General features: G+C 41.8%; 1 protein-coding gene across 1 annotated transcript in view; it reads left to right on the top strand.

Moving 5' to 3' along the window:
• The window catches only part of LOC122791839 (PH and SEC7 domain-containing protein 3-like), a 2,374,133-nt gene that overhangs the window by 1,929,834 nt on the left and 431,623 nt on the right, over positions 1-12,676 (top strand). Inside the window, exon 9 of the mRNA XM_044059799.1 lies at positions 9,206-9,264. Within this exon, the coding sequence (XP_043915734.1) occupies positions 9,206-9,264 (59 nt within the window). The remainder of the gene's footprint in view (positions 1-9,205; positions 9,265-12,676) is intronic.

Here is a 12,676-nt window from a genome sequence, read left to right as displayed (position 1 = left end):
AATTCCCCCTGGGGCAAAGGGGTGAACAATAACGGAAGACACCACCCTCATGGCAGAGGAGGCTTGCAAAGATCCTTCCAGCAATCCTGATGGAGTGCCGGATTGCTCAACTCTGGAAGCAGTCAGGGGTCGATTGTCTCTGCACCAAGAAACCTGGCTAAAGATAACAAATGACAAATGGGTGCAGGACATAATATCCAGAGGATATTTCATTCCCTTCTCTTTTCCTATCCCCATAAACAAAGTAGTTTCAGACGTACCACCCAAGTCAACAGGAACAAGCAACACTAGAAATCCAAAAGTTGCTAAGAAAGACAGTCATCCAAGAACTCCCCACATTCCGGAGAAGATTGTTTTCAGTTCCAAAGAGGACAAGGGACTGGAGGCCCATTTTGGATCTCAGCATTCTAAACAAATCGGTAAAAAAGATGAAGTTCCGGATGGTGACACTGCACTCGATACTTCCATTCCTGGAAAAAAGACAATTGGATGTTCTCTATAGAGCTTCAGGATTTGTGCTACCATATTCGAATGGACAGCCAGTCCAGGAGGTTCTTGTGCTTCTGTCCAGGAGCCAGTCACTTCCAGTTTTGAGCTCTGCCCTTTGGTCTCACTACAGCCCCCAGAGTGTTCACCAGATGTGTGGCAGTAGTAGCGGCTCACCTGAGGGGCAAAGGATTCTGCGTGTTTCCATATCTGGATGATTGGCTCATTACCACCCTGACCAGCCATAATTTACTCCAGTCAAGGAATTATGTGCTTCAACTCTGCTCCTCTCTAGGAATTAACATGAATTACGAAAAATCTGCGCTAGAGCCATCTCAAAGTCTGGTGTTCATAGGGGCAGAGATAAACACTGCCACTCGGATAGCAAGACTTCCACAGGACAGACTAGATGACCTCCGTCATTTTGTCAGAATGCTCATAAAGAAGTCAAAAGCCACGGCAAAACTAGTTCTCCAGGTCCTAGGGAAAATGGCTGCATCAATCGTACTAATTCCTTTAGCTCACCTTCATATGAGGGTTCTCCAGTGGGTGCTTTTTGCCCAATGGTCAATCTTGGAACTTCCAGTGTTCCACAAGATTATGATAATCACTGCTTGCAAAAAAGATCTCCAGTGGTGGCTTCATTCAACTTTAGTGCATCGTGGCTGTCCATTCATTCCTCATCAACCTCTGGCCATGGTGACCACGGACGTTTCCCAGATTGGGGGGGGGGGGCATTTTCTCGGGAAGACAGTTCAAGGCATCTGGCAAGAACACGAGGCTCATCTGCATATAAATATCTTAGAGAAGAGGGCAGTTGCAAGCATTCCAGGACTCTCTTCCTCTGGGAATGATAGCAATCCAGTCTGACAATATGTCCGTAGTGTGGTATATAAACAAACATGGGGGAACCAGATCATACCCACTTTGTTGAGAAGCTCTCAGGGTCTGGCATTGGGCAACAGCCTCCAACCGCTTTCTGATAGCAATGCACATCCTGGGGAAATCCAACGTCATTGCAGACAAGCTGAGCAGAGCCATTCTACGGCCACATGTGTGGTCCTTAATCAGAAAGTTATGGAAGTGATCTTCTGGAAATGGTGCCAGCCTTGCTGCGAGATCTTTGCATCACCCAGCAGTGCCGAGTACAGCAACTACTTCACCCTGATCCCTCCTATGAGGGAATCACCAAGGGATGCACTTGTTCATGATTGGCTCCCAGGACTATGTTACACTTTCCCCCCAGTTCCGCTAATCCCAGAGTTTCTGCAGAAAGCGAGTCGGTTGAAGACAACTATTATCCTAATTGCTCCCTACTTGCTTCATCAAATCTGATTCCCTTTCCTTCAGCCTCATCTTCGAGATGAACCCTGGATTCTGAACCCAGGTCCGGACCTTCTGACACACCCGTCAGGAATGGTTCATCCCAACCTAAACACCCTAAAATTGACAACTTGGCTGCTCCAGTTTCTCTAATTACCAGGTTTCCATCTCTCTCCTCCCCAGTCATATTATATTATCGTCTCATAAAACATCTACTTGAAAACTTTACAAAAGCAAATGTAAGAGATTTGTTGAATGGGCAAATCATAATAAAACAGATCATTTTACAGCACCAGTTCACTGTGCTTTGCAGTTTCTATCAGTGATCTTCAATGGTGGAGCAACGGCAGCTACAGTTCAAGTTCAGCTAGCCACGATTTCTAATTTCTATATAGGAGAAAATGATCATCCTATCATGTCACACAGACTTTGCAAAGCATTTTTGAGGGACACTATTATGTTAAGACCTCCATATAAGCATCCAACGCCCCCTTGGGGTCTCAGTTTCATCTTATCTCATATTGTTTTCTCCCTTTTGAACCTTCAGCTACATGTGACTTAAAATATCTTTCCTGGAAAACTCTTTTTTTGGTGGCTGTTACTTCAGATAGAAGAGTGTCTGAGTTGCAGGCCTTGTCCATAAAGCCTCCATATGTAGGCTTCCACAAAGGCAGAGTGTCATTACAGACTAATCTATCCTTTCCACCCAAGGTTGTGACGGAGAATACCCTTAACCAATATATAGACCTTCCAGTTTTGTTTCCCAACTTCCAAAATAAGACAGAGTGTTCTTTGCATCTTCTAGATGTTCATAGACAGTTACATTTCTATTTACTTAGAATTTCAGAAATAAGAAAATCAGGTCAGCTCTTTGTCTCCTATTCTGATACAAGAAAAGGTCAGTGAGTTTTAAAAGTCACTTTATCGAGATGGCTAACATTATGCATATCCTACATTTATAATTCAAACAATAGAGTTCTCTCAAAGGTGGTTAAAGCTCATTCCACTAGATCTGTGGCCACATCTGCAGCTTTTCAGGCTAGATTACCACTGGATAATATCTGTGCTGTGTCTACTTGGGCAAAACCTCATACCTTTATTACTCATTGCAAAGTGGATTTGGCCTCTAGGAGTAGAACCTCCTTTGGTTCTATGGTTCTGAGCAGTATTCTCCCATTAGCCACCCAAGAGTTTAGTTACTTGGGACATGGTCCCACAAGTGAGAATAAAGGCGAAATTGACAACATCACATAAAGAAGTCATGTACTTACCATAGTGTTCCATGTGTATTGTCCATCTCCTCCGTTATTCTCACATCCCTCCATCCTTGCCCCTGCCTATACTCCTGGTAGACTGACTAACACATTTGGTATACAGCAGGACTGTATAGCCTCAGAGAATAATCCTTCTCAGTCTATACTAATTCATGCTCGTATGTATGGGTATAGGTATACACTTTAATGTATATACATATATAGATGCTGCCACTCTAGAAGCTCTTCCATGTGCTGCTGGGGGCAAACAAGATCTGAGGTAAACTGAGAAACCAAAATGCTGAAACAGACCAAGAAGTAAAAACGAACTAGGAGATTTAGTTCCCACAAGCACCAAACACAGCGAACAATGTGTAATTCTGAATATTTAATATAATAACAAATACAACACGTAAGCACTTTCGTTTAGGCAGTAAACACTGCCTAAACGAAAGTGCTTACATGTTGTATTTTTTATTTTTATTTTTATATTAAATATTCAGAGTTACACATTGTTCTCTGTGTTTGGTGCTTTTGGGAACTAAATCTGCCAGTTCAAGATCTGAGGTAATTACAGGTTGGTATTATGGGTAAAGAATAAGGCCCATGAGCTTTGCTGAAGACTTTGAGCTGGAGAAATGGCCGAGATGGATCCGATGCATCAGATCCCACCCACAAGTGAGAATAAAGGATGAAATGGGCAACACACATGGAATGTTATGGTAAAAACATAACTTCTTTTGTATCACTTTCTCACTGGCAGCCTGCAGAGAAGGAAGAAAGGAAGGCAGATGAATAGACTAATCAAGGTACAACTCATTGGCCATCTTAAGCATAAAATAAGGGTTAGTATGAAGAGACACCCTGTCTCTATGGAAAACTAAGAAAGGAGGAACAGCCTTCAGAGCCTGACATTCAGACACCCCCATGGCTGAAGTGAAAGCCAAAAGAAGAACAGTCTTCCAAGGACAATGTTGTAAGGAAGCTGAAGCAGCAGCCTCAAAAGGAGATTGAATCAGTTTCTCAAGAATAAAACTGAGGTCCCAGGAAGGTAGACAGGCTTCCTGGGAGGCCTGATATGAATGATGCCTTTAACAAATTGCTTGACCTGAAATCTAAAGGGAGCCAAGGGCACACAAGCAGAAATTACTGACAGATGAGCTTTAACTGAAGAATATGCCAACCCAGCATGGAGCAGATCACAAAAATGAGAGAGAAACAGAGTAACCTCCAGAGATAGAGGATCCAGATGGTGAGATAGGCACCAGACAGAAAATCTTTTCCATTTGGACAAATATGATTTTGTAGTAATGGGTTTTCTGGCCACCTGTAGGACTTAAAACACATCCTCAAAAAAGAGATGCCTAAAATGGATCAAAACCATATCACCAACAGCATCAGTTGAAGAGTGGACAAGTGAGGATGGATAAGAGACCCCTTGTCTTGTGTGAGAAGGCCTACCTGGAGTGGTAAGCTGTGGTGATTGCCCTGGCCAGTTTAGAAAGAAGGGGGAGCCGATGCTGTCTGAGCCAAAAGGGAGTCACTAGCAAGATTTTGGGAGAGTGCTGCCTGATCTTGTGCTAGACTTGTGGTAACAGAGGAAGGGGAGGGATGGCATACAGAAACATCCACTTGCGAGGAAAAGAGAGGGCATTCACTTTCCATGCCAGAAGATTAGAGACTCTGGAACAGAATAGAGGAAGTTGTCTGTTCAGAGGGGAGGCAAAAAGACCTGAGGAATACCCTACCGATGGACAATGCCCAGGAGCACATCTCTGTGAAGCATCCATTTGTGTGATCGTGTGCTGGACCTGCACAAAGAGTCTGCCACTGGATTGAGCTCCAAGGGAATGTAAAGAAGAGGTATTTGATACTGGACAGATGTATCTAAAACCTGAAGAGGTAGCCTTCAGAGAAGGTAGGACCTTGTACCCCCTTGCTTCTTGACATACTACATCAATGTACTATTGTCTGTAAAATCTTTGAAGGGCCAAGGGTTGAAAGAGGGAATGAAAAGCATGAAGAGCTAGAAGCAGATTCCTCATCTTCTTTATATTAATGTGGTCCATCCCCTGATGAAGAGACCAGAGACCCTAAACCTTGAGAGAAATGAAGGAGGCCCCCCCAATCCCCTGTCTGAGGTATCTGTAAAGAACTCTTGAGTCAGGACTGGAACCTGGAAATGAAGCCTTGGGTTAAGAAAAAGTTAATGAATCCACCACTGAAGCTCGAGCGTGAGACAAGGAAAGAAGGGGACTGGGAAGTCCAGGGGGTGGCAGTGTTGGAGCCATACTGACTTGAGGTACCACTGTAGCTTTCCCATGTGGAGTCTGGCCAAGTAGAGCATATGAATGCTGGAAGCCATAAACCCGAGGATGCTGAGGAAGTCTCTGGCTGTGACTGAAGCCAGAGGAAGAAAAGACTGGAAAAGGCAGTAATAGAAAGGGCCTTGGGGGCAGGCAGAGATGCCAGCACAGGGATGTTCTGAAACCTGCAACCAAGGAAAATATGATCCTGCAAAGGTGTCAGAGCTGATTTCTGGAAGTTTATGGTGATTCATATACTTGCAACAGGGAAATAGTAAACTGCAGATCCTGAAACAGAGCAGGCAGATAAGAAACTTGAACGAACAGATCGTTTAGACAGGGAAAGATCTCAACTCCTCTCATCCTGCAAAAGGCAATGACAGGAGTGAGATATTTGGTGAATACCCATGGAGCAGCAAAAAGTTCAAAGGGCAAAGTAGAGAATTGAAAATGCAAGGCAGAGAAACAAAAAATTCCTGAAGAGGGGATGGATGGGGATATGAAAGTAGGCATTCTTGAGATCCAGAGATACCAGAAAGGCCTGGGATAGAAGAAGGGGAAATAGAGTCTGAAGAGACAACATTTGAAGGGAGGGAGGGAGTCTTGAGAAAGTTGTTGAGTTGGGAAAGGTCCAGAATTGGTCTCCAAGTACCCTCCTTTCTGGGAAACAAAAATGCTGTGGACTAAAACCCCCTTCCTATCTGGGCAGAAAGCACAACTTGAATGGTGCTCTGGACTAAAAGAAAATGGAGCATCTTTGGGAAAAGAAGAAGCTGTTCTGAGAAAGTTGAGGGGTGTCCAAAAAGGGAGAGAGGGATTTCCAAACAAAGAAATATCACTGGCGGATAATGGACAGAACCAAGAGTCTGTTGTGATCTATAAACAATTTGGAAGAGACAGGGAAAGACAGAGGGATAAGGGAAGGAAAGGGGAAGCTAAGTGTCAAATGGAGCCTGGCTTATCCTGAAAAGCAGGTTTCTGGCAGGTAGTGGTATGAGCAGACATAGCAGGAGGCACATGTCTAGAACCCTTTTTAACCAGGTGGAGGGCAAGGCTGCCTGCAAACATAAGCAGATTTGGAAGAGTAATTTCCCACTGAAACTTAGGAATAGGAGAAACAAAAATATGTTTCATCTTCTGCAAGGATTTACCCTTATCCAGGAGAGACTTGAAAAGTTCAGCAGCAGCAGCACCAAAAAGATTTTTATTATTCAAATCCAAAGGACCAGCCAACAGTTTGACCTTAGCAAAGCCTGAAGACAAATGCAAGAGTAATGCCTTATAACAGAACCAAAGACAGCAGCTCTGGAGGAGGCATTAGCTGCATCATAGCTGCATTTGTCAGAGTGGCAAGCGACATGAGGGGTAGGGCTCAACGGAGAAAGGTCAGAAGCCTTCACCTTAGGTCAGGAAGGTCAGAAACCATTTGGGAAACCTGAGAAGGGAGGGCCAAAGCATACCTGGTCATATGAATCTGGTAGTTGATGGCCCAAAGGGATAAAGTGGCAAGAGTATAAACCTTTTTGCCCAGCCTTTCCATGGCCCTAATATCCCTATGTAAAGGAAGCAACTTTGTAGAAAGCAACAGCTTGCAGGGCTTGTCAGAAGAGACAAACACTACAGAAGGATTGGCAGAAGGGCACTCATAAAGAAATTTACATTTGTCAGTCACTTTGTAAACATCTGTCAGGCTTTTTGGGGCTGGGGGCTGAGAATCAGGGGCCACAGAAGCTGCTGAAAAGGTATCCAGAAGGGCAGCCAGAACAGGGGAACAGCTGATGGCTTAAGAGACTCCATTTGGAAGAGCTCATAATACCTTTTCTGAATTTCAGAGACCTTAACAATCCCACTTTTGAAATTCCATCATGCAAGCAACAGTATCCCCAAAGGAGAGTTCCTCTAAAGGGGGAATCTGGACTAATAGAATCCTCTTCCTCTGAACCATAGTCCAAAGGGGAAGGGATTTGAGAAGAGTAAGCCAGGGACTCTTACCCAAAATCCTGATCCTTATCTGAAGAGTCTAGTTCCATGAGTCTTTTAAGAGGAGTAGAAGACCAGGGAGTAGCAAGCACAGACACCCCTTGAGGAGGCTTTAAAGTCATTAAGACATTAAATAACCCCTGAGTAGAATCCTGCCATTCACATTGGGGTTCCTTAACTACAAGGGGAAATATGGTTGGTTTTCTGTTTCTTTTTCTGTGGTATGGCCACACGAAATACCCTTGGAGGGTCAGACCCCTGACAACTTTCAGTAAGCGTGGTGGAGATCTCTTCCCTAACTAACATCTGCAGAATCCCCCTAGGTCTCTTGGATATAATCCACCAAGATTTCCTCTCAGCATCAGGAAAAGACATTTGTAAAACCTTGAGGATGTTTGAAAAGTCGTATCCATGCCAGCCTCCCAACAGTGTCACAGTAGAGGAATCCAAGGCAACCATCAGGCGATGCTCTGGACTTTCATTATCCTAAAGAGAGACATCCAGGGAGGCTGGACAGCAGCCATATCAGCTGTAAGTTTTTTAGCCTTTTTCTTGGCACACAGTTGACCCTCAGGACAGGAACACTATGCCATAACACCTTGAGCCAACAGCTTAAGACTGGTTTTCAAGGTGAATAGATAAAGAGGAGAGGCAACTACTTAGGGTCTTAGGGACAAAAGCCTGGCAGATAGAACACTGCATATGCTCGTGGGAAGCACCCAAACTGAAAAGACACTGGTCGTGACAGTCTTTTTGAGGACTCTGCCTCCCACACTAACATTTTCCCTTTCTGGATAACATGAACCGAATAGCACTAAACAAAAAAGAAAGGTAAGAAGAAACCCCAATGGGCAGTTATCTGAGACACAGCTTGGTAACCAGCACAGCAGAAGGATGTTCAGACCAATGTAAAGCGGCATTCAGGTTGGTGGCAAAGAAGTTCTGAGTGTGTGCATCCATACGTCACCTTTATGCCATATACCTTGCATGGGCAACATACATGTGATGTATGGCAACTTAAGTTCTAAAGGCTTTAGTATACTGGCTGGACGTCAGGCTATCCTTGGCGTGAGATACCTTCAGCTATAAATACCGCAACAATTAACTGAAGGGCCTATAGTAAGACGTTTGTTGATTTAGTTACTATTTATAGCTGTAGGGCTAATAAAAAAGAAAATAAACAGCTAAGGAGTGTGACACTTGGAAAGACTGCCTTAGTAGTGTGAGCATAATCTGTTAGCCACAAATAACTAGCTTAACTCTTTAGATAGGAACACTGGCTTATGACCATAGTTCTGTGCTTGGAGGAGAAAACAAAATTAAATCAGCCACTCTTTCTGCCTTAAAATGCTGTGTAAGGGATGATCAGTAACAAAAAGCAAAGTCATTGTAAAAAACAAATTGGTATTGTTGACAGGAAGTAGTATCTGTCATTGCAAGCCGTTGGAAGGAGAACTCCAGTAAAGGTTCATCTCATCATTGTGCAGTCTGTGTCCCCATAAAATTACATCAGTCAGGCAAAATTGTTCATTGTAAAGTGAACTGTGTCAGTGTGACAGTCCCCATAAGGCCATTTTGAGATGTTTCAGATTCAAAAATAATAATAACCCCTTAGTGATGTTGGAACTTAAGTACTGCAGAAAAGATCAACATGTAAAGAAAAACATTTTTTTTCAGTTTTAGAGTGCATCATCCCTCTTTCAGTTATTGTGCTGATATTCCTCTATCATGTTTGCAGGAATTGTGCGGCTCGTTACTCCTATTTCTTAGTTTTACTTTGGTTAAACTTGAGATAGTACTTGCTATATGACTTTAACTATGATTGCACTCTTCCTTTAATGCTCTTTTGCTTTGCAGATGGTGTTCATTACATCACTTGTGCACTGATGCTGCTCAACACTGACCTTCACGGCCATGTAAGTAAAAATAACTCCTAGCTGTAATTTATCTGTGCCTTGTGATGAATAATTTTTTGTTCAGTGTTTCTTAAATGTACGCTTCATGTTGTAGTACTCTTGTGGAAACATAATGATTTAGCAAGGATTGCTACTTATAATTTCATCCTATTACCTATATATAGTTGAGTGCACAGTTCAATGGTTTTGCAATTTGCTGAGTGCTGAATGGATGACTCCATATAATAAACCAAAAGAGACATTGCAATTACTTCCAGCAGTCATCAAAATCAGTAAGGTATGATTCCCATGCACAGTTCTGCCACTGCTCACCATTGCCTACGTTTTCTTTCATTAGTCTTATACTAAGTGGTGTTATCCATGCCTTGCCCCTGACATCTGTCCCATGTCTGTTACTGGAATATTAACAAAGTTAGAATTAAATATATGTATGTTGCAGACATAGTATACAACACAAACTATACCTTAGAAGTGATTTTGTAAGGGTAGTAACCAGAGATGAGATGATATGCCAAGTCTATATTATGGCAGTTGTGATCAGCATGGATCAGTTCTGACATGCACTTTCCTTTCCTCACATACGTATGGCTCCTTATTATGGAATGTAACTGTGGATGACATAGTGGCAACCCAGACCATCTGCAGCATTTCCATCTTGCAGTGCCACTGAATTATTTGTCTCTTTATTTATAGGTTCATAGCTTTATAGGTTTATAGATTAGTACTAGGCTAACTGCCCTTGTGAGCAGTTTTTTTAGGCCTAGCCAATTATCCCTTATGAGACTCAAACCCTGCACCTTGTGTTTGTAAGGCAAACACCTTAACCATTAGGCCACCCTAAATGTGTCATTGACTTGGTTAGCTCTGCTTGGTGTAAGTCTGGAACCACAAAACCACTATTTGTGGAAGCAGAAAGTTTATTTACAATGTTAGTGATCGGTACAGCATTCAGCATGGAATATATAAAAAGAAAATAAACCCCTTAGTGTTCATCACTACGGATGAAAAATGCAGTGTTCTCTCAGCACCTGAACTGTGCACTTCTGTTCAGGTCATGTTATACAATCTCGTACACTCCAAAGTTTTCAAACAAAACATGGTTGCATTGTTTTTTGAAGTAATTGAAAAAAGAATACATATATACCTTTTCTCATGCAGCTTTTTTTGTTTTTGTGCAGATGTGTGTCTTTGTGTTCACTGAAGCCTCAACCTGCAAATTTCAGCTTTTTTACTCAAAGGCAGAGAAGCCAAACTAACTCGTAATTTGTATGTTTATATTCCTGATTTCAGTACTGCGGTGGTGGTGTTGCGGTAGCGTTGTCGCCTCACAGTAAGACATTGTCCTGTTCGATTCTCAGTTAAAGCGTCTTCTGTGTGGAGGCATGCTTAAATGGGCGTACCTTCGTTGAAGGGTGTGCGTCAGAGCTGGCAACTCGGTACGTAAAAATCTACTGCCAATCATTAGCGGACCAGAGTTCCGCTGTGGCGACCCCTAACCGGGAAAAGCCAAAAGATACAACAACATATTCCTGCTTTCAGTCCCTCTTTCCTGAATCAGGGCAGAACACTGTAAAATGACTGAAGTGGTCTGGTTTGTGAGGCAATACTCAAACCTATTTAAGCTTTTTTCACAATCTCTTGATTTCTTAAATGCAAGGCAATTGCAACAGTTAACACAATATCAATAAAAGACACAAAACAAAATTCAGTAAATAGTGCACAAAAGCAGAGTTTAAAGCTTGATACTCATCTATAATGAATACTAAAATTTCTTGCCACCAAAAATGATTTATTAATGTATTATTTTTATTATTATTTTTATGTTTGTTCTTTTTAATCATTGCCATTAGCATCATATAGCCTTTTAAGTCTTTTAATACATCTGTGTCATCACTCATTGCATGCAAGGCTTTGCCAGTTATAATACAATACTCAATGTTTAGTATACCAAACAAAACTTTTCTTTTCTCAGTTGATACTCCCTTGTGGCCAAAACAAACTGTGCATGGTGCTTCCTAGTTTGAAAGGAGAAGCTAAGGTGAAAGAGCATGCTGTTTTTCATCATTTTTTAGCAGAAATGGCAATTGATCTTTCATATGTAACCTTTGATCTAACAAAGATATGCTGTGGTTGTTTCAGCTCTCTCCCCTGGGTAGATCATCAAGAAAAACAAGGAGAAAATAGTTAAAATAATGCATCTATTGCACTCCTGTTCTATAACCCCCATCCTTTCTTCCAAACCACAACAGTAATAAAAGTGAAATATCTCCAACAGATAAAATATCCCCTGCAGAAGAATGTTTATTGTAAAGCACTCATTGGCATCTGGCTTTCCATAAAAAAACAAATACAGTAGAGTCAATTATCCGAACTAATTGGGACCAAGGGTATTTCAGGTAACAAAACTGTTCGTATAATCACACATTGAACTGGAAAAAAAATGCTAAAATCTTGTTTTTTTCTACACTCAGGAAATACACTTTTCAACCATTCAGCAAGTCCAGTGAACAATAAAGAATATTTTTCACACACAATTAGGCTAAAAAGTGCAAAAAACATGCACAAGCTAATACATATAACGTTTACATATTCAGACTTTATGATTTTTCCTACTCAAAAACTTCAGAAGACTGGGTTCAGATAATTGGCATTTCGGATAATCTACTCTGTGCTGTAACTGAAACTAAAATTGTCGACATTTCTTAAGTCTTACATTTTTATTGTTATATTTAATAGGGATTTTCAAAAGGTGTTCAGTAAAATAATGTGTAGGGTTAATGTTAAGAGTCAGGGGGAGGGGTAGGGTCAACTTCACCCCCCTGCACCATGTTGCTTTCATGTGGTAACCTCAACCATAACCTGTAAATAGCCCAACTTTGTTCTACAGTCTCAAAACATTATGTGCACAGTACTTTTCTAAGTCCATAGAGATTTCCAAATAACATTAACAGATAGCCATTCCAACTCCTGGTCTGCAGCGCACAAATACCCAACTTCTAGCATTGGTCCACCATAACAACCCCCCCTCAACTGGACTTTCTAACTCTGGGTCTATGAACATCAGCCATAGCATTTGCTTAAAGATGATACCAGTCCTCACCATGAGGAGATAGCTCCTTCAATGTGTAGGTTTAGTTCATCTGTTTTATACACAAGTTTATTCTAATAATTACCTCAGTTAAAAAATGAATTAAACAATACTCAAAGTAGTAGAACATTTTTTTTTTCACTTTTTGACCTTTGCTGTCTGTCAGTCATCATTTCCTGGCCAATTGGACCATTCATTCTCCATCACTGGAGAAAGGGTAGTCAAGGAGGGGCCATCATTTAGTCAGCCATTGGGGTGGTTTGAGGGTTTTTTCCTTTAAAGCTCCATCTCTCTGGATGTGAAGGTGGTCTGTGCAGACAGCTG

The sequence above is a fragment of the Protopterus annectens genome, chromosome 17.part0 (genome assembly GCF_019279795.1).
Source record: "Protopterus annectens isolate FY-2018-M chromosome 17.part0, PAN1.0, whole genome shotgun sequence".
NCBI classification, from domain to species: Eukaryota; Metazoa; Chordata; order Ceratodontiformes; family Protopteridae; genus Protopterus; species Protopterus annectens.
Note: the sequence above shows the minus strand (reverse complement) of the source record. Positions and strands in the feature narration are given on the sequence as shown.